The sequence below is a fragment of the Mus caroli genome, unplaced genomic scaffold (genome assembly GCF_978045245.1).
Source record: "Mus caroli unplaced genomic scaffold, Mus_caroli_1 scaffold_8, whole genome shotgun sequence".
Classification (NCBI taxonomy): domain Eukaryota; kingdom Metazoa; phylum Chordata; class Mammalia; order Rodentia; family Muridae; genus Mus; species Mus caroli.
This window is the reverse complement of record NW_028227263.1, coordinates 135,483,070-135,504,515: the sequence shown is the minus strand read 5'-3', so window position 1 is coordinate 135,504,515 and position 21,446 is coordinate 135,483,070. Positions and strand designations below refer to the sequence as shown.

General features: G+C 46.0%; 1 protein-coding gene across 1 annotated transcript; it reads right to left on the bottom strand.

Annotated features, from left to right (window-relative positions):
• Window positions 1–6,697: 6,697 nt before the first annotated feature.
• LOC147003643 (aurora kinase C-like) lies at window positions 6,698–14,286 on the bottom strand. The gene is made up of 7 exons (XM_085841058.1): window positions 14,114–14,286; window positions 13,547–13,580; window positions 13,138–13,329; window positions 12,053–12,191; window positions 9,592–9,740; window positions 7,066–7,240; window positions 6,698–6,869 (listed from the first exon to the last, which is right to left on the bottom strand). Exons 2-7 carry the CDS (start codon window positions 13,567–13,569, stop codon window positions 6,699–6,701), a joined length of 849 nt encoding a protein of 282 aa, XP_085697184.1. The 5' UTR covers window positions 13,570–13,580; window positions 14,114–14,286; the 3' UTR covers window position 6,698.
• Window positions 14,287–21,446: the final 7,160 nt, after the last annotated feature.

Here is a 21,446-nt window from a genome sequence, read left to right as displayed (position 1 = left end):
AGGAGAGGTTCTGAGTTCAAATCCCAGCAACCACATGGTGGCTTACAACCATCCATAATGAGAACTGATGCCCTCTTCTGGGGTGTCTGAAGACAGAAAAAAAAAAAAAAAAAAAAAGAATGCATGTAACCTTAGAATGAATGAAAGTCCTGGGTGTGGCAGCTTGCACCTTTAACCCCAGCATTTCCAAAAGCAGAGCTAGATGGGTCTCTTGGTTTCAGGCCTGAGAGGGCTACTTGGTGAGACCCTGCCTGAAACCAAACAAGCAAACAGAAAACTAGGGGAGCATAAGCATGCACGCATGCAATTATTGTTCTTGGTGGTTCTGACCCCAAACATGCTGTAACCACCTCTCATAGGCTCCTGCCACAATGACTTCCCTGCTGTGATGGATCTGGATTTGTGAGCCAAGCAAACCCCTTTTTTCCTCAATGCTTCTGTCAGGGAATCTTATCACATAGGAAACAAATCTAAGGCAGGGCATAATATATAAGTGTGAAGGGCAGATGCCTCCTAAACAGGAGCTCTTAGAAAGTAACTAACAGCAAAGTTAAACCGTGGGCTGTGAGAGAGGGTCTGTTGTGGATGTCACAGGCATGACAAAATAATGATGATGGGACCAAAACCAACAACCTTACAAACATCATTTCTTGAGCTTCACTGATCCAGCTAGTTTCCTGCCCTTGCTGAATGCTGCCAAACGCCTCAATTCTGAAGTCGATAAACCTAGAGTTTCAATCTAAGCTCCTGGAACTACTACTCAACAGCTGTGTAACATTAGGTACCTCAATTCATCTCAGAGCCTCTATTTCCAGAGAAACACAGTAATTCTCATGTCATGGGCAACAGCTATGAGGAAGGAAAATAAAACAAAACAAAACAAACAGAAAAAGGTACCATGGGTATAAAAATACCCATGGAATAGAGATGAGCTTTCTGAAAGATAAATCATATCACATTTAACTTGTCTAGCTTCTGTTAATTAATACAGTCTATGGTAAATATGGCTGGTACCTATGTACAGGTCAGTGACTTGATGCTAAAAGATGTCCGCAAGTTGCTTATTTTTGTTAAGGTCATAAGTAGTCCAAGCTGGTCTCAAACTTGCTAAGTAGCCAGGGCTGACCTTGAACTCCTGATCTTCCTGCCTCTGCCTCTCCAGTACTGGGATTACAGAAATAAATAAAAGGAGTGCTACTTGGGCAAGTGAGATGGTTCAGAGAATAAAAGAACTTCCCTCAAGCCAGACCACCTGAGTTTGATCCCCAAAACCCATATGAAAGTAGGAGAGGGGCTGGTGAGATGGCTGAGTGGGTAAGACGCTCTTCCAAAGGTCCTGAGTTCAAATCCCAGCAATCACATGGTGGCTCACAACCATCCGTAATGAGACCTGATGCCCTCTTCAGGTGTATCTAAAGACAGCTACAGTCTACTTACATATAATAATAAATCTTTAACAAACAAACAAAAAAAAGTAGGACAGGACCAATTCCTGAAAGCTGTCCCACAACTTCCACACTTGAGCCATTGCTTGCATGTGAGTAGACCCACAAACACTTGACATACATAAATTGTTAAGTTTTTAATATTTTAAATGCTTTCATTTTATGTGCATTGGTGTGTTGTCTGCATATGTGTCTTTGTGAGGGTGTCAGATCTCTTGAAACTGGAGTTCCAGTTATCAGCTGCCCTATGGGTGTTGGGAATTAAAACTTGGGTCCTCTGAAAGAACACCCAGTGCTTCTGACCACTGAGCCATCTCTCCAGCCCAAACTTTAAAAAAGCTTTCTAAAAGTGGCATCTGAGTAGAAATGTGACATAGAATGGTCTTCCAGAGATCTGAAGACTGAGGCGGAGTAAACCTCAAAGATAAAAGCTGGAAAAGCAAAGGAAATGTTGGGTCAGATTGGTACACCTGAGTAGCAGTGAGTCAGACCGGGAATCAAGATCCTAAGAAGTCAGTCAGAATGGCTAAGATCAAAAATTCAGGTGACAGCAGATGCTGTCGAGGATGTGGAGAAAGAGGAACACTCCTCCATTGTTGGTGGGATTGCAAGCTTGTACAACCACTCTGGAAATCAGTCTGGCGGTTCCTCAGAAAATTGGACATAGTACTACCGGAGGATCCAGCAATACCTCTCCTGGGCATATATCCAGAAGATGTCCCAACCGGTAAAAAGGACACATGCTCCACTATGTTCATAGCAGCCCTATTTATAATAGCCAGAAGCTGGAAAGAACCCAGATGTCCCTCAACAGAGGAATGGATACAGAAATTATGGTACATTTACACAATGGAGTACTACTCAGCTATTAAAAAGAATGAATTTATGAAATTCCTAGCCAAATGGATGGACCTGGAGGGCATCATCTTGAGTGAAGTAACACAATCACAAAAGAACTCACACAATATGTATTCATTGATAAGTGGATATTAGCCCAAAACTTAGGATACCCAAGATATAAGATACAATTTGATAAACGCATGAAACTCAAGAAGAATGAAGACCAAAGTGTGGACACTGTGCACCTTCTTAGAATTGGGAACAAAACACCCAGGGAAGGAGTTACAGAGACAAAGTTCGTAGCTGTGATGAAAGGATGGACCATTTAGAGACTGCTGTATCCAGGGATCCGTCCCATAATCAGCTTCTAAACGCTGACATCATTGCATACACTAGCAAGATTTTGCTGAAAGGACCCAAATATAGCTGTCTCTTGTGAGACGATGCCGGGGCCTAGCAAACACAGGAGTGGATGTTCACAGTCAGCTATTGGATGTATCACAGGGCTCCCAATGGAGAAACTAGAGAAAGTACCCAAGGAGCTAAAGGGATCTGCAACCCTATTGTTGGAACAACATGATGTACTAACCAGAACCCTGGAGCTCTTGTCTCTAGCTGCATATGTATCGAAAGATGGCCTAGTCGGCCATCAATGGAAAGAGAGGCCCATTGGACTTGCAAACTTTATATGCCCCAATATAGGGGAATGCCAGGGCCAAAAGAATGGGAATGGGTGGGTAGGGAAGTGGGGGGCGCTATGGGGGACTTTTGGGATAGCATTGGAAATGTAATTGAGGAAAATATGTAATAAAAATATTAAAAATCAAAAAAAAAAGAAAGAAAAAAAAAAGATCCTAAGAAGTCAGCCAGGAAGAATTCGATGCTTAACAGATTGTGTCTAATATGAAGTGATGAAAGTCCTTAGCCTGGAGCTTCATTTTAGTCTTCAATCTCTTAAATACCTACCAGAGGCCGACTTTCTGGCATGAGGAAGCTGTAGGAGAGCTAACTAGCAGAGCTGCAATGCTGGAAAGTGAGGGCTATGTGAGTCCTTTATTAGAAGCAGAAATGGCAACAAACAGGACCCAGTTATTAAACCAAACCCTAGACGACTGTTGCCCATTGTCACAGAAGTTATCTTTGGGCTTCTAGATTAGTACTAGGAAACAGTCATCTGGGTTCCTTTAGATCGACTTAGAGCAGGCACAATTCCAAAATGTTAGTTATAGAAAAGGAGGCAGGTTGGCACATATTAGGGAGTGAGCTCCAACTTTCTTAGGTATGGCCTCCAGTGCATAAACGACCCTCTCAGGTACAACATGAAGGGGAAAAGTAAGAAATAAAGGGAAAGGCCAAGACTGCTTGTAGGTATGGTGGAAGAGAAAGTTTACCATAGATAAGTGGGAGAGCACAGCTAGAGACAGAAACACCTGGGAGAGTCCAGATTGGACATGACCCTGAGCCATATGAGAAGAGGAGCAGCATAAGAGAGAGAGAGAGGAGGGGGAGGGGAAAGGTGCAGCAGCCAAGAGGCCCAAAAGAGCAGGGATAACCAAACTGGTTAGATTGTAAAGGGAAGGGCAGCTGGGGACAGAGCAACCCAGCTCCAGAGCTTGGGGAGTTTAAGGGAGGGGGGGAGGGGGCTAACTATGCCAGCCAAGAACTCTTGGTGACCTGTAAGGATAAAGTTGCTTAAACACCCCAGTGGCGGGTGTGCTTTGTTCTGTTTAGTAGACATTAAGCTTTTTGTCCCAGCTTTGAAACCTAAGCCTAAAACTAGGGATGAGCAGGGCGTGGTGGTGCACACCTTTAATCCCTGCACTCGGGAGGCAGAGGCAGTTGGATTTCTGAGTTCGAGGCCAGCCTGGTCTACAAAGTGAGTTCCGGGACAGCCAGGGCTACACAGAGAAACCCTATCTCGAAAAACAAAACAAAACAAACAAACAAACAAAAAAGACTAGGGATGAACTGGGTGGCCATGCGGATCCACTTTTCCGAAGCAAACACAATTATAAAGACTATCCTAGAGGCTCTCTTGATTGACAGGCTCTCCAAAACTTAAGGAAGCATCAAACGTCTCCGAAAACCCACAAGCCCGGTGCCCACTAGCACGGACGCCATCCTGCTACCATGCAGGCAGCAGAGCCAGGAATCCCGTGAGCTCCGTAGAAAACTGTATCTCCTTACCCGGGGCAGGTGACTTTGGCTGCTGGCTGTCAGGCCCAGGTCACAGAGCACAGCTGGGTTCACTGCAGTGTTTAGGTTTTCCTCCTTACTACAGGCTAAACAGGAATGCAGCTAAGATTCCCACACAGGATGTGAACTGAAGAGTAGCGCAAGGATGACGTCATGGCATGGAGCCAGTAGAGCCGCAGGCATTAGCATTTTATTTGCAGAGCAAGCCACAAGACTCTTGTGCTCTATACCTTCTGGGAAACATAGTTCTTTCCCTGCTTACAAACAGATCACTCCCTCCCCAAAGAGAAGAGGTTTTCTTACTCTTTATCTAAAATAAGGTCCCAGACCTAGCATCATGGCTTAGACATACCTATTACTATTTATTATTATTGTAGTTGTTATTTCTTTTTTCTTTTGTTTTATTGGATATTTTATTTACATTTCAAATGTTATCCCCTTTCTTTGTATCCCCTCTGAAAACCATCTATCCTCTTCCCCCTCCCCCTGCTCACCAACCCACCCACTCCCACTTCCTGGCCCTGGCATTCCCCTACACTGGGGCATAGAGCCTTCCTAGGATCAAGAACCTCTCCTCCCACTGATGACCTACAAAGCCAGCCTCTGCTACATATGCAGCTGGAGCCATGAGTCCCACCAAATGTACTCTTTGATTGGTGGTTTACACCCTGGGAGCTCTGGGGGTACTGGTTAGTTCATATTGTTGTTGTCCAATGGGGCTGCAGACCCCTTCAGCTCCTTGGGTCTTTTCTCTAGCTCCTCCATTGGGTACCCTGTGCATAGTCCAATGGTTGGCTGTGAGCCTCCACCTCTGTAGTTGTCAAGCACTGGTAGAGTCTCTCAGGAGACAGCTATAACAGGCTTCTGTCAGCAAGCACTTGTTGGCATCCACAATAGTGGCGGGGTTTATGGATCCCCAGGTGGGGCAGTCTCTAGTTGGCCATTCCTTCAGTCTCTGCTCCACACTTTGTAACTCCTCCCATGGGTATTTTGTTCCCCCTTCTAAGAAGGATGGAAGTATCCACACTTTGGTCTTCTTTTTTGAGTTTCATGTGGTTTGTGAATTGTACCTTAGGTATTCTGAGCTTCTGGGCTAATATCCACATATCAGTGAGTACATACCATGGGTGTTCTTTTCTGATTGGGTTACCTCACACAGGATCCTTTCTAGTTTTATCCATTTGCCTAAAATTCTCACAAAGTCATCATTTTTAATAGCTGAGTAGTACTGTAGTATATACATGTACCACATTTTCTATATCCATGCTTCCATTGAGGGACATCTAGGTTCTTTCCAGCTTCAGGCTATTATAAATAAGGCTGCTATGAACATAGTGTAGCATGTGTCATTATATGTTGGAGCATCTTCTGGGTATATGCCCAGGAGTGGTGTTATTATTACTTGAAATTGTTTTAATTTGAGACAATCTCGCTAAATTGTCCGGGTTGGCCTTGAACTGAACTTCTCCTGCTTGAGCCTCCTGAATACTTAAGATTGTAGGCATGGGTCACCAGGCCTGGCTTCAGATCCATCAAGTAACAATGCACACAGTGCAGGAGGATTCTGGGCCTGGGTGAGACTGACTTTCTTTCTGTATAGAATGTAGATTGGAGTGTTGTATGTCTGGAACATTTGCCCAAAATCAGGGCAAATGTAAAGCTGATAAACTGAGTGCTCTAGAGAGGACCCCAAGTTCTACACATACATCATCTCTCCTTATACACCAACTTCCTTTCACTTAGTTGTTATTTTATGTGTGTGTAAGCATGGGTGTGCCTCTGTCCATGTGCAGAAGCACAGGGACTGAGTTTGATCCCCAGCACCCTGGTACAAGCTGGGCATACTTTAGTGCTTCTGTGATCTTGGCACTAGGGAGCTGGACATAGAAGGATCACAGTGTTTTATTTACCAGCCAGTCAAGCCCACTTGGTGATTTCATGTTCAGTTCAGAGATCTATCCTCTCAGAATATGAGATGGAGAGCAATAGAGGGAGCCACCTGGTGTGGGCTTCTGGCCTCCACCTCTATCACTCATGTAAGACAAACTTTTCAATTCAATCTACACACTAACTCACTCAAGCAAGAAGATTGATGCGAAAATAATCAGTTTTAATTAACATCATTTCATAAAAGAGAAAACAAGCAAACCACACACACTAACAAAAGAGCCTGGAGAGCTTCCTGAAGAAATACATAGGGATAGAGATGGGCAGGACTCAGGAAGACATCTGAACACAGGGAGGCAGCACCCTTCGAGAGTGTTCCCTGACCCAGGGGTGCTTCAGGACCTGGGCCAGGCTCAGCCGCTCTGAAGGATGGTACCTAAGAAGCTTGGAGATCAAGTCCTGGGCTCCTGCAGGCACTGATGAAGGAAACTTAAAATCCACCTAATGAGCCAGGGGAAGAAGAATAGAATCTAGTTATTTTCATTTCGTAATCTCCCTGTGCTATAAGTCTCCTCATGGCACCCTTTTGGCTATTAGCAGATAATCTTTTGTATACACTCAGTCCCCAAAGGCCCACCCAGGACCCATCACTGTCTGGCTTCCTGGTGAATGTCATGTGTGCGTGCGCTGGCCATACCTTGCGGATGCGTCTATATGTCTCACTGGAGGTGCTGCTCTCAAAGGGTGGCTTCCCCACCAGCAGCTCATAGCAGAGCACGCCAATGCACCACAGATCAACCATCTCATTGTACGGTTTCTGCTCTATCATTTCCGGGGGCAAGTAGTCCAGAGTCCCACACATTGTCTTTCTCCTAGAACAAGACACAGAAGATTGGGCTGTGCGTAGGCTCAGAAGAAGGGAAAACACCAAAAAACAAAAACAAAAACAAAACCGGGCAGTGGTGGCGCACAACTTTAATCCCCGCACTTGGGAGGCAGAGGCAGGCAGATTTCTGAGTTTGAGGCCAGCCTGGTCTACAAAGTGAGTTCCAGGACAGCCAGAGCTACTCAGAGAAACCCTGTCTCGATAAAGCAAAAACAAAAAACAGAAGAAGGGAAATCTTCCCTGTTCAGCTTCCAAGGAAATGGGAGACACAGGGACATCCTAAAGGGTCCACTCCTGTGCATGCCTGAGGCAAGGAGAACTGTTCATAAACACCAACTGTTAATATGGATCAAGATTCAGAGGGGCTATAGGAGGTGAGTCAGGGGGCAAAGCACTTGCAGGGGGAATTCCTGAGGACCTGAGTTCTATCCCCCAGAACCCACATAAAGCCGGGTCCATGACTATTGTCCTAGAACTTCTATAGTGAGATGGGAGGCAGAGGAGAATCATAGAAAGTCTGTAGACCAGCTAGGCAACTATGAAAGAGCAAACAAAAGACCTTGTCTCAAATAATGTGGAAGGTGAGGGACTATCTTGAAGGTGTCCTCTTACACGCCCACCCTCCTCCCAGACACAACATGGCACATGTGTGCCTACATGCACATATGAGAATAAACACAGGTTTCTTTTTGTTTAACATTCAGGGAAAGCAGATGCATATAGTAATAGCTCACATCTCTTAATTCTGGCATTTGGGAAGGTTGCAACAGGAAGAGCATTGTGTTTGAAGCTAGAATGAATCCACAACCAGTCAGACAAGGCAGGGCTGGAGAGATGACTCAGTGGTTAAGAGCACTGGCTGCTCTTCTAAAAGACCCTGGACAGATTTTGCAGCATCCATGTGGCTGCTTAAAAACAACTGATGCCCTCTTCTGGCTTCCACGAGAACAGGCATGAAAAACGGTGCACAAGTCCTAGATGCAGGCAAAACATCCATACATAGAAGATAAAAATTAAAAAAACTAAACCAACTCAGAAAAAGTAAATACTATAAGGGAAGAAACACTAATCTCATGTTTTAAAACATGGTGCAGCATATCACCTGTAGCATAACATCACAGGATTGCTGTAAGTCTGAGGCCAGCCTGGTGGTCAGAGTCAGTGACTGAGGAAGATTTTTTTTATATTTATTTTTTTTAATTAGGTATTTTCTTCATTTACATCTCAAATGCTATCCCAAAAGTCCCCCATACCCCCACTACTCCCCTTCCCACCCCTCCCACTTCTTGGCCCTGGTGTTCCCCTGTACTGGGGTATATAAAGTTTGCAAGACCAAGGGGCCTCTCTTCCCAATGATGGCAGACTAGGCCATCTTCTAATACATATGCAGCTAGAGACACGAGCTCTGGGGGTACTGGTTAGTCATATTGTTGTTCCACCTATAGGGTTGCAGACCCCTTCAGCTCTTGGGTACTTTCTCTAGCTCCTCCATTGGGGCCTTGTATTCCATCCTATAGCTGACTGTGAGCATCCACTTCTATGTTTACCAGGCCTCGGCATAGTGTCACAAGAGACAGCTATATCAGGGTCCTTTCAGCAAAATCTTGCTGGTGTATGCAATGGTGTCAGCATTTGGAGGCTGATTATGGGGTGGATCCTTGGGTATGGCAATCTCCAGATGGTCCATCCTTTCGTCTGAGGAAGATTTATGATGTACATAATGATGGTGTATGTCTCAAGAGGAACCAAGGAAATGTAGCTCATCGACATGGAGAAATTCCTTCCTGGGATGCTTGCTAATTTTACATGGAATCTTACTGGCAAAGGCAAACACTGATAAAGACTAGGAAAGCAAAGCTCTATTTGTGGTGTGTGTGTGTATGTGTGTGTGTACATGCCTACAGACACACACTAACAAAGACAGAGGACGACATTCAGTGTCTTTATTAAGCTCCCCACTGTATTCCTTTAACGCAAGGTCTCTCATTGGACCTAACCCAGTCATTTCTGCCAGTGGCTAGCCAGCTTATAGGATCTGCCTGCCTCCATCACTCAAGGCAGGGGTTAAAGTAATCCATAGCCACAGCCAGGTATTTACAGGTTCTTTTCATTTAAAGTCAGGTTTCCTGATCACAAAGGAACTGTTCTTATCTACTGAGTCCATCACCCCACCCACCTATTCTTTCAATTTGCAAGTGCATTTTAAAAGTGTGTATTTGGAAAAGGTGCTTGTTAACCACAAGGCCCAGTTTGTATCTGGGCCTTCCATGTGAGATGAATTCACTTGGGAAATGCCTCACTAGTGTGAGCGTCCCACCCCCATCCCATCCAACCTACCTGAGGGAGGGGGTATGCACAGACAACCCAAAGTCTGAGATCTTCACCTCACCATTGAGGCCCAGCAGGAGATTCTCTGGCTTGATGTCCCTGTGAATCACCTTCTTCTCATGGCAGTAGGTCAGGGCATCTGACAACTCGTGTATTATCTGTGTGAACAAAAGCAGTCTGGTGGGGGGAAGACTTTTTCGGCTTCCCTGTGAGGTAGAACAGACACTACGAATTTTATCATTGCCAAGGAATCTCATTTTTTGACAATAATTCTATTGTCTCTTTGTGTGTATATACATAGCAATGCAGAGCATAGAGGACAATCTTTAGAGTGGTGCCTTACTATCGACCTTGTTTTTCAGCAGGGTTTCTCTCTGTAGCTCTTACTACCCTGGAACTCTCTCTGTAGCTCAGGGAGTAAAGGCCTCAGTCACCACCGCTTGCCTCTTTGTTCTTTTTAAAAGAGGGCCTTCACTGTCTGGCCCAGGTCAGCCTTAAACTCATGAGATCTGCCTGTCTTTAAATAGCATGATGGTTATAAACTAGCCAGCCCCCACCCCTCCACTATAGACTTAGCAGAACAGGAGCCAGACACAGAAGCTGTGCTGAGTGTAGCCTCCCCCAGCCTTGAGTAGGCTGGCTCAGACCTTGCTGCCATTGTGAATGAGACCACCTGAGATGGAGCCTTCAGACCCTGTAGCCCCCTGCAGCCACACTAACTGAGTTCCTGAGTGGGAGGCCAGAGCTGTATAGAACATCAAAGAAGTAAAGAGACCAAGACAGATTTCTGCTCAAGGCCCAATGTTTACTAAGAGTCTGTGCTTATAAAGCGGGATGGCCCATCCCCCGCCATGCCAGGCTTCTTGATGCTTTGTTGCTAAGTTGTTAACACTAGTCTGTCAGAGCTATTAGCATTAGGTCGCCAAGTTCACAGGTTGTTGGCTCTCTCAGGAAGACAGGTTCAGCCTCTCAGCTGTAGCTGCTTCTTGGAAAAGAGCAGCAGCAGGTGACAAGAACAATAGAGCTATCTAGGTGGGAAGGTCTACCCCAGGTCGTCTCATTCACAGTGGCAGCAAGGTCTGAGCCAGCCTACTCAAGGCTGGGGGAGGCTACAGCTGAGCCAGTCAGAACATTCCCCCTAAAGGATCAGAGGGAAGGCTACAGGAGTCAGAGATTTTATTGTCCAGCAAAGACAACTGATGGTGCAGAGATAGAGTTCTAGGGCTTTTCTTAAAGTACCCTACAATTTCAAGGTACCTTTTCTTTTTTCCTTTTATGAGATAAGGTTGCACTATGTAACCTTATGGCCTGAAACTTGATATGTAGACCAAGCTGACCTTGAACTCCTGAGCCTTCTGCTCCAGCCTTCAAAGTTCTGGAATTATAGGCCAGCAACACTATGTCCAGCTAGCTTTCCAATATATGTTTATGGTTTCATTTTCTATCTAATAGAGTTGGACTTTTTATATACTATTTTCATTGCATTTATTTGTTTTTCTGTGCCTAAATATGTGAATAAGTGCATGGAGAGGTACAAGGACAACCTTCTGGGTTTTATCTCTCCTTCGACCATGCGGGTCCCAGGATGCTGGTGTTCAGCCTCAGCAGCAAGCATCCTTACCCAATGAGCTGTTTCTCCAGCCCCAGTTACAATCAAATGCTTGATAAGAACGATACCAGGTGTGGTAGCCAGCACTAGGGAAGCAGAGGCAAGAGGATTTCTGTGAATTTGAGGCCAGCCTGTCTGTATATATTGTTCCAGGTTAGACAAGAAGTGAAAGAACCTATCTCTAAAAAAAAAAATCTATCAATAATAATATTCTGTGGCTACATTGGGATCAACCCAAGGCCATAAACACACTAGAGAAGAACTAGACCAACAAGTTACATGTAAGCACACCTAAAAACCAAAACCACACAAACAAATAAACAAACAAACAACCCTCATGGAAACAAAGAGTCCAAAGCTGGGTGGCCTATCATCCTAGGAGTTACAAGGTTGCAAACTCAAGGTTAACCTGGGCTATACAGGAGTTCCAAGTCATTCTGAGCTGCTTAGAAAAGACTCTGCCCAAGGAAGGAAATACAGCACCGTGAGCCAGGTTTCATCCTGGAGATTTCAGGGAAGCCTGGGCTAGCCTGGGCTATCTAGCAAGATTTCCTGCAACTCAGAACAACAAGAGATGAAGGCCAGCAAGATGTCTCAGTAGGTAAGAGAGCTTGCTGTACACACCTGGTGACCTGAGTTTCAACCCTGGAAGCCACATAAAAGTGAAAGGAGAAAACAGACTCCTCCCCAAGTTGTCTCATGACTTCTATATGTGCCCACTACGGCCTGTATGCTCCCCCACCCCACATCCCACACTAACACACAAAAGAGTAAGTTAAGAAGAGTTGGGAAGGGATATTGGCAGCTACAATCAGTAACTGTCATCACTGCGTGCATCCTTGGTCCCAGAACTCCCCTCACCGTGGCTGTACGCTGCTGGTCCAACTTCTGATTTCTCTGAAGCTCCTTATAGAGCTCACCTCCTGGAGCATACTCCAGAATTAAGTATATCCGAGTGTCATCGTAGAAGTAGTTGTACAGGCGAAGGATGTTCGGGTGTCTGAAGGAGGAAGGAAGGAAGAGTCAAGGCAGGCAAGATGCATAGCAAACAGAGACATTGTTGCCAAGTGTGCTAACCCGAGTACCACTCCCAGAATCTGTATGTGGAAGAGAGGAACTAATTCCTGCAAGTTGTCCTCCACATGTGTCCTGTGACTCACATGTAGCCCATGTGCCACCACTCCCTGTAAAACAAAACAAAATAAAATAAAATTGCTGAGTAGTGCAAGACTTTAATCTCAGCACTCCAAAGGCAGGTGCAGGCAAATCTCGAGTTCAAGAGCAGCCTACTAGATCTACAGAGCAAATACCAGGACAGCTATGGCTACACAGAGAAACCCTGTCTCCAAGTAACCAAAACCAAAACTAAAATAAACAAACAAATAAGTAGGTATAAGACAAAACCGATTGCTGTGGACAGAGTTTCACTGTGTAACTTTGGTTGACCTGGAACTCACTGGGAACCATCAGGCTGGCCTCACACCCAGTGATCCACATGCCTCTGCTTCTCAGGGGCTCCGGACAAAGGAATACATTTTTAAAAAAGATGTGCATCGCCGGGCGGGGTGGCGCACGCCTTTAATCCCAGCACTCGGGAGGCAGAGGCAGGCGGATTTCTGAGTTCGAGGCCAGACTGGTCTACAAAGTGAGTTCCAGGACAGTCAAGGCTACACAGAGAAACCCTGTCACGAAAAACCAAAAAAAAAAAAAAAGATGTGCATCACCTGAGGAGTAACACTGGGGGTTGACCTCTGATCTGCACATGTGTGTACACTTGAAACTGGTGTGTCCAATACCAGGAGAGAATTGTCCTAACCGGAATGAGTTACAGAGAAAAGTCTTCAGGTAGAAAGCAAAATGCTTATTTGGGAGTCATGAAGACTGAGTTCAGAGGTCGAGGGCAGCAAGAGGGAACCAGCTCTGAGTTCCACATAGATCAGGCTTACTGTAGGTGTGCCTGGATCTCCACTTCCCTGCGAAGTTGGTGCTCCAATCCCTCCTTCTCTATCTCAGACTTGAAGAGGACCTTCAGGGCCACGATGAAATGATTTTCCTTGAGCCGAGCCAAGTACACACGCCCAAATTTCCCCCTGCCCAGAGGACGCCCGATTTCAAAGTCACTGATGGTGAAATGCTTCCTGAATAGATGGAAGAGATGGCCTCATCTCAGAGACTGGGAAGAGTTAGGGGTCCCCAACCGCTCCCCTTCCTCATTCACTGAGCTCACAACCTCAGCAGTGGTCTTCCATAGGGAAAATAGCATTTTAGATCCATGAGCCAATGCTCCTCTTGCCCTGCTTACTAGTCACCTGAGTCCCATTTTCTTTCTTCTAGAAACTTTGGCAAAGCACTCACCTGGTTGAGGTGCTGGGCTCCATCTGGCCAGTAGCTAAGGAAAGAGAGGAAAAATGGGCCTGGTGATGCTCAATAGCAACCCTAGTCTGTGGGAGGTAGACAAGGAGGCAGGAGTTCAAAGTCACCCTCCACTCCATAGCAACTTTGAGGCCCACTTAGTACACAGGAGAATCACCCTATCAGAGACTGGGGGAGGGTGGGAGGGGAAAGGGTATAGGAGAGGGGAAGGGGCATCAAGAAAGTTGTAGGGGAGGGCATGGAAGGGAAAGGAAAAAGGGAGAAGGAGAAAAAGAAGGACTGCAGGAAAAGGAGAGATGGAGAGTGAACCCAGGAAAGGAGGGGGGGGGGAGGAAAAAGAGGGAGGAGAGGGAGTGAGGGAGAGGAAGGATGACGCAGAGAGAGAAGGCTGAAGCCTTCACTGCCAATGCAGTGAACACACACATAACGCACCCCTGGCTGCGGACCCCAGTGACCTCTAACTGTCCCCATCCTGCTGCCTCCTCCTCCTGCTTGCAGGGATCTTTCACATACGTGCCACCACTTTGGAGTCCGTCCGGGTTCTCCTACCTCTTACTTGTGTGTGAAGCCCAGCCGGAAGGAGGTGACTCTTCCCTGAACTCTAAAGAGGTGAGGGCAAGTTGAAGTCCTGCTAGTTGCTTAGATCCTGGAAAAAGGTAGGCGGGTAACGCTCTGACTCCAGCCTCCCCAACCGCCCGGAATGTCTCACCCACTCTGGGACACACGGGACACACACACTGGTAATCCACTAGCACAGCCGCACTCAAGAGGTTTCCAGATCGCGCTTTGATAGAGTCTAGTAGATCCCAGCTGATAACCATTGGTTATCTTTCTGAGGTCATAAGCATGCCCAATAGGCGCGCCTGAGAAGCCAGGCTGCTTGCCCTATAGGATGGTGGGGGCGGGTCCAGAAAGTGCCTAAAATCACTAGCAAGGAAAGTACCATCTGCGGAGGTCAGCAGGAGGGGCACTAGGTGTTTGTGTAGGTACAGAGCACCGGCAATCAACCTCGAGCACCCCGTAATTAGAAACAGCAAATATGTGTCTCCTCTGTCAAATGCGATGAAATTTATGTTTATTAGAATAGGGAATTAAAATCTTTACAAATCCTGCACACACCTTTAATCCCAGCACTCAGGAGGCACGGGGCATCTCTGAGTTTGAGACCAGCCTGATCTAAAAGAGCAAGTTCCAGGACAGCCAAAGCTACACAGAGAAATCCTGTCTTGAAAAACAAAGTATTGGGGGCTGAAAATCCAAAACAACCCAAGCAAAGCAAGATACAAAGCAAGATACTGAATTAGGCAGCAAAAACTGACCAGTAGGAGATAGCAACACAGACTTGGCAGCTGACTGCTTCTTGGGACGTCCATCCACAAGTAGATGACAAAAGTCTATTATTGTACTCAGGCTGCTACTGATCAGACCACAGAACTTGGGAGCTGAAAAGCAACTCCAAGCCAGAATATCCCAGAAAAATTTTAAGCCTGAAACCATCAACATCTGCTTCAAGTTACAGTTACATATTCCCACCCATCAGGATTTGCCAGATCCGGCATGACATGCATTGTTTCTGCCTCTGAGACAGGACTAGCAGGCATGGGCCTCCACAAGTGTCAGTAATGCTTGTTTGTATAACACTACTTATTTTTACATTCCTATTTCGAGGAATGTCCTCCTCTTAACGTTAATGACTCCATGATAATCGGAGAGAGCATGAGTCTAGAAGGGGAGGAGAAGGTATAGCTAATGTCTCAGCAAAATGGCAAACTCGTCTGAAGGTGGGCAACTGTCTGTCCTGTAGAATGTGTCCCCACCTGCAGGTCTGTTCCCACTCTGTGGTCTGAGAAACCTTAGCCTCTCCCTTCCAAGAGGAGCAAGTGTTCCAAGACCTTCCCAAAGTTCCTGACCTTTTCATTATCCATGGAGGTCTTTAGGAACTTAAACTTTATTTGACCCCTATTCAAAATGGAAGTTCTATTCAAAAGGCTTCAGTTTGGTTCCTTCTTACAAAACAAATTTTTAAAAACCCCACCTAATTTGTGAGACTCTTTTGTAAGTATCCTTGTTTGTTTGTCATCCCTCACCCTCTGCCACTTCCCCACCCCACGGGGTTCCTTTTTTAGTGCTGGGTATTTTGATAATCCTTATGTAGACCAGGCTGGCCTCGAATTCAAATGGATCTGTCTGCCTCTGGCTCCAGACAGCAGGGATCAAAGGCCTGTGTTTCCACAACACAAGGCCAATCCAAGTATTATAACCCTCCCTATGCAGTAAAGTTCTTGTTTCCACAAAGGCTCACTACTTTCTTCTTTTGTTTTGTTTTGTTTTTGGGTGTTCTGTTTTGTTTTTGTTTTTCAGGACAGGGTTTCTCTGTGTATCCCTGTGTAGTTCTGGAACTCACTCTGTTCAAGCCCAGTCTGGCCTTGAACTCAGAAATCTGCCTGCCTCTGCCTCTCAAGTGCTTGGATTAAAGGTGTGTGCCACCAGTGCCCAGCTGGCTCACTGCTTTTAAAAGAAATTGACAGCCTGGAGCAATGATGCTTTCCTGTTCTTTTCAGACTAGGCAATGTGAGTAAAATTGTAAAGACCAACTCCAGCTAAGGGGAAAAACAAAGCACCACCTGAAAAACAAGCAAACACACTTGTTTCCAGTTGTATTCCCTTTGCATAGGCTTGAACTCACAGAGACACACTCCTCCCCTCCCCCCTGCACTCCCAATATGAACACACCTCTGCCTCCCAGGTGCTGGGATTAAAGGCGTGCCCTACAGCCAGCCAGCTAAGAGATATATTTTAAGAGTAGTCACTATGCTAAAAACAAACATCTATAGCCTTCCAGTTTTAGTTTTTATTGCTTGAGGTTTGATTTTTCTTTAGTTGTTGTTGTTTGTTTGTTTTTTGAGACCACGTCTCACTGTAGCCTAGGTTGGTCTGGAATTCATTATGAAGCTCATGTCTTGTCATGTACCCAATGGACACCCTGGGCTGTGCAAAGTAGACTGGCCTCAAGCAGTACATCTTTGTGGGATAGTTTTACATAATGTGCATTCAAATGCTGATTTCTGTGCAAGGACACCTCATTGCTATTGGATATTGGAAGTGTCATAATTGTTGAAGCATCTCCTGTCTCAATGTTGTGTAAAAATTGTTCTCCATCACCTCTGATTGGCTAACTGTGGAGAGCTTTTGAAGTTGCTTCTAGGAAGGTCAACCTGATAAATCCCTAGACACAGTGACAATGGGACTTTGTTTATTGCCTGTTTGATTACTTTGATTATTGTCTGGTTTGTTCATTATTTAAGCTTTGTTTTTTTCCTTAACTATTTTGTTTATGCCTTAGGACTGACCATATACTTTGTGTGTACCTAGAATGGTATAAAAGCAGACTGGAAAAAAATAAACAGGCCTTCAGCTTCAGAACTGGCTGGGGTTACTTTACAGTGTTGTCTAATTGTGTTTTTCTTATCAATCCTTTCTCCCTTCCTGAAGAACCCATTGACTGACTGAGCTGGCTTGGTCAGTTAATAAAGATCTAAATAGCCAATAGCTGGGCAGGAGAGATAAAATAGGATTTTTCCTTCCCAGTGAGGGGGTCCAAGGTGGAGATAGAGATCAAGAAGGGTGTCATGGAGGGAGTCTCCATGAGATGATGGAGCAGGAGGAGCCAGGGAAAGCCTAAGATGGCAGGTAACAAGACATGGGGCTGGAAAATAGGCCAGACATTCATAGTCAGGTCAGAATAGATGAATTTCTGTACAGCTGTAATTCTTTAAGCTTCTGTATAAATATAATCTCTGTCATTATGTGGGAGTACACACAAGAAAGACCATAGTTAAACTTTTACATGACACAGTCCTCCTGCCTGAGCCACTTGTAGGCACACCCCACTACACTTGGTTTCCTTTTCTTCTTTTTCTCTGGAGAAAGGATCTCACTATGTAGGCCTAGCTGAAATCATAGACACACCTGTTTCTCTTCCCTGAGTGTTAGTAAAGGCTTGTACCACCATGCCCAGTCTTACACTTGGTTTCTTTTAGTAAATATTGTGTGTACGTGCATGTGTGTGAATGTTTTGCCTGCATGTTTGTATGTACACTCCCTGCACACCAAGGTCCCAAAGAAGTCAGTTGCAAATGGAGTTATGGATGGCTGTAGGCCACCATGTAGATGCTGGCAACCAGACCCAGTGCTCTGCAAGAGAAACCACTGCTCTTACTACTGTGCTACCTCAGCTAAATGGTTATATAGACAACTCTAGCATTGTCTCAGAAAGGAGAAAAAAAAAAAAGAAAGAAAATGATTTGTAGTAGAACCATATAGCTACACCTGGCAGAGCCATTATTCTCTACTTTAATAGGCTTGGAAAATATTAATTTATTTTTTTAATTGTATCTCTGTGTGTCTGTGCATACAGAAAAATGCCTGTGGCAGTTGGTGGTTAGAAGAGGGTATAGGATCCCATGAAGCTAGAATTGCAGGCAATTGTTAACTGCTCGGCATGGGTGCAGGTAACTGAATTCAGGTCTTCTAGAAGATGTTATGCTCTGGACCACTGAGTTATCCCATCCGAGTTTACCACCTCCACTGACTCTGCATTCTAATCTGAGGTGCCTCCTAAAGAAGGAGTCCACCACCCAGCTCCACTACATTTTTTTTAATCTGAGAAAAATTTGAAACAGCTGAAAACACAAGGTTTATCATTTTCACCCTACAAAGACAGGCAAAATTTTCAGCTGTGTAGTATGAAGAAGGGTGTATATTTATATGATTAAAGAGGTGGAGCAATGGCTCAGCAGTGAAGAGAGCTTACACATGCAGAGAGAGAGAAAAAAGAGAGAGAGAGACTGCTAAAGGAAAACAGAAAAAGGCTGTTGGAATTTGCAAGAATACAGATACTTAGGAAAAATGTGGATCCATATTGCCTTACATATGAAGTATTTCATGGCTCAAGTGTCCCTCGTTCATCACAAAGGTTACTGGTCTCAAGAATAGTATCTTAGGACACAAAGATATGCAATGCATGTTTACAGGCTTGGTCTCAGCTAATGAAAGAGGAAAATTACTGAACTCTCCAACTCAGAGCCCTCCTACCCCTCCCATCTGGAGATTGTTCCCGGAACCCTCCTGAACTTCTCACCCCAGAGTACATTCTGAACTCTCACACCAGAGTCAGACCCCCTCTCAAATGAAAACTGTTCCGGGGACATTTCTGAGATAAGGGTTTCCTGGAACGAACCCAGTCCAACCCCTCCCAACTAAGGACTGTGCCAGGGACATTTTTGAGATAAGGGTGTGAGTAAAAACCTCAGTTCCAATGAATCAAGTACATGGCCAAAGTGTGGGACGCGTTGCGAAAAGCACTTTGGAAAAACCCTTGGCTGAATCTCTTAGTGACGTAAAACCTGTATTTTCCCTGCCCTGATCCCCCCTTGCCTCCTTCCTATAAAAGCTTGTGAAAAGTTTGGGCCGGTGGTCAAATCTCCTCTGCACCATACTGGGTGTATGAGTTCCGACCCCAGGGCCTCTGGTCTATGTGCTTTTTATGTGCTCTCTTGTTGTTGCTTTATTAAATCTTACTCTCTACATCTTAAGTTTAGTCTCAGTGTCTTCTTGGGTGCGCGGCTGTCCCGAGGCTTAAGTGAGTGTCTCCCTTTGGGAGTCCTGGAGTCTTTCATTTGGTGCGTTGGCCGGGAATCAGCGCGACCACCCAGAAGTCCTGGACCCACTCAGAGGTAAGATTTTCTATTCTGCTGTTCTGTTTTGATCTGGTGTCTGTGTTTTGTTTGTCTCTGAGAGGCCAGATAGGCTATTCTGTATCTGGTGCGATCGCAGTTTCGGTTTTGCAGATGCTCAGTGTGCAATGTGCACAGTGAGACCGCGTTCCGGGTAGGAGCGCGGGCTGTGGACAAGGATAGACGTGTCCAGGTGTCCACCGTCTGTGTGCCCTGGGAGACGTCCCAGGAGGACAAGGGGAGGACTAGAGACGTCTGGTGAACCCCTCTGGAGACTGGGTAGGTCTCAATCTGTGCGAGATCGTGGGTTCGAGTCCCACCTCGTGCTTCAGGTTGCGAGATCGTGGGTTCGAGTTTCACCTCGTGCTTTGGTTTTTTCTTTTTATCTCAGTCTCGTGTCTGCTTTTGTCGTGTCTGCTTTTGTCGTGTCTGCTTTTGTCGTGTCTGCTATTATTCTAGAAATGGGACAATCTGCCTCCTCTCCCCTGTCTCTAACCCTGGAGCATTGGGGAGAGGTGAGAGACAGGGCTCACAACCAGTCGGTGGAAGTTAAAAAGGGGCCTTGGCAGACCTTCTGCACCTCCGAGTGGCCGACATTTGGAGTAGGCTGGCCACCAGAGGGTGCTTTTGATTTGTCACTAATCGCCGCCGTCAGGCAAATTGTCTTTCAGGAAGAAGGAGGTCACCCTGATCAGATCCCCTACATTGTGACTTGGCAGAGTCTTGTTCAGTTTCCACCTCCGTGGGTCAAGCCTTGGATTCCAAATTCTTCAAAATTGACAGTCGCGGTTGCCCAGTCCGATGCAGCTGAAAAATCCAGACCCTCAGCACCCCCCAAGATTTATCCAGAGGTTGACGACCTCCTCTGGATGGACTCCCAACCTCCCCCTTACCCCCCACCCCAGCAGCCGCCTGTGGCTGCCCCGCCGCAGGGAGCAGTAGCGAGAGGGGCTCAGGGACCGGCTGGGGGAACTAGGAGCCGCCGAGGACGAAGCCCCGGGGAGGAGGGGGGACCGGACTCAACAGTCGCCTTGCCACTTAGAGCACATGTGGGAGGGCCGGCGTCAGGACCTAATGATCTTATTCCTTTGCAGTACTGGCCTTTTTCCTCTTCTGATTTATATAATTGGAAAACTAACCACCCTCCTTTCTCAGAAAACCCCTCGGGGCTTATTGGGCTCCTTGAATCACTTATGTTCTCCCATCAACCCACTTGGGATGATTGTCAGCAGCTTTTGCAGGTCCTCTTCACCACGGAGGAGAGAGAAAGAATTCTGCTAGAAGCCAGGAAGAATGTCCTGGGACAAGATGGGACCCCCACCAACCTCCCCAATCTCATAGATGAATCCTTCCCCTTGACTCGCCCTAATTGGGACTATAACACCGCGGAAGGTAGGGAGCGTCTCACGGTCTACCGCCGGACTCTAGTGGCGGGGCTCAAAGGAGCTGCACGGCGACCTACTAATTTGGCCAAGGTAAGAGAGGTCCTTCAGGGACCAGTGGAGCCGCCCTCTGTTTTCTTAGAACGACTAATGGAGGCTTACAGGAGATATACACCGTTTGATCCCTCTTCAGAGGGTCAGAAAGCAGCTGTGGCTATGGCTTTCATTGGTCAGTCAGCCTCTGATATTAAGAAAAGGTTACAGAGACTAGAGGGGCTCCAAGATTATACTTTGCAGGATTTAGTAAAAGAAGCTGAAAAAGTGTATCATAAGAGGGAGACAGAGGAAGAAAAGCGAGAGAGAGAAAAAAGGGAGCTTGAAGAGAGGGAGAATCGGCGTGATCGCCGACAAGAGAGAAACTTAACCAAGATTTTGGCCATAGTAGCAGGTGCAAAAGGGGCAGAAAGAGGACAGTCAGGGTACCTGGGCAACAAGGCAAGAAGACTTCCACGGGAACAGAAACTCCAACTTGAAAGAGACCAGTGTGCATGTTGTAAAGAGAAAGGACATTGGGCCAGAGATTGCCCCAAAAGGAAGCCAAAAGAACCCAAGGTGTTGACTATGAAAGAAGACTAGGGAAGTCGGGGCTCAGATCCCCTCCCTGAGCCTAGGGTAACACTTTCTGTGGAGGGGACTCCTGTTAATTTTTTAATAGACACAGGAGCAGAACACTCAGTTTTGACTAAACCGTTGGGACAATTAGGA

What these genes read in the sequence shown, in the direction of transcription:
- LOC147003643 (XM_085841058.1), bottom strand. Translation starts at nt 13,569, where the DNA reads ATGGAGCCCAGCACCTCAACCAG. An exon ending in GAGCCCAGCACCTCAACCAG is followed by an intron (nt 13,330 to 13,546) that starts GTGAGTGCTTTG and finishes CCATCTATTCAG; the next exon opens with GAAGCATTTCACCATCAGTG. An exon ending in GTGCATACCCCCTCCCTCAG is followed by an intron (nt 7,241 to 9,591) that starts GTAGGTTGGATG and finishes GTCTTGTTCTAG; the next exon opens with GAGAAAGACAATGTGTGGGA.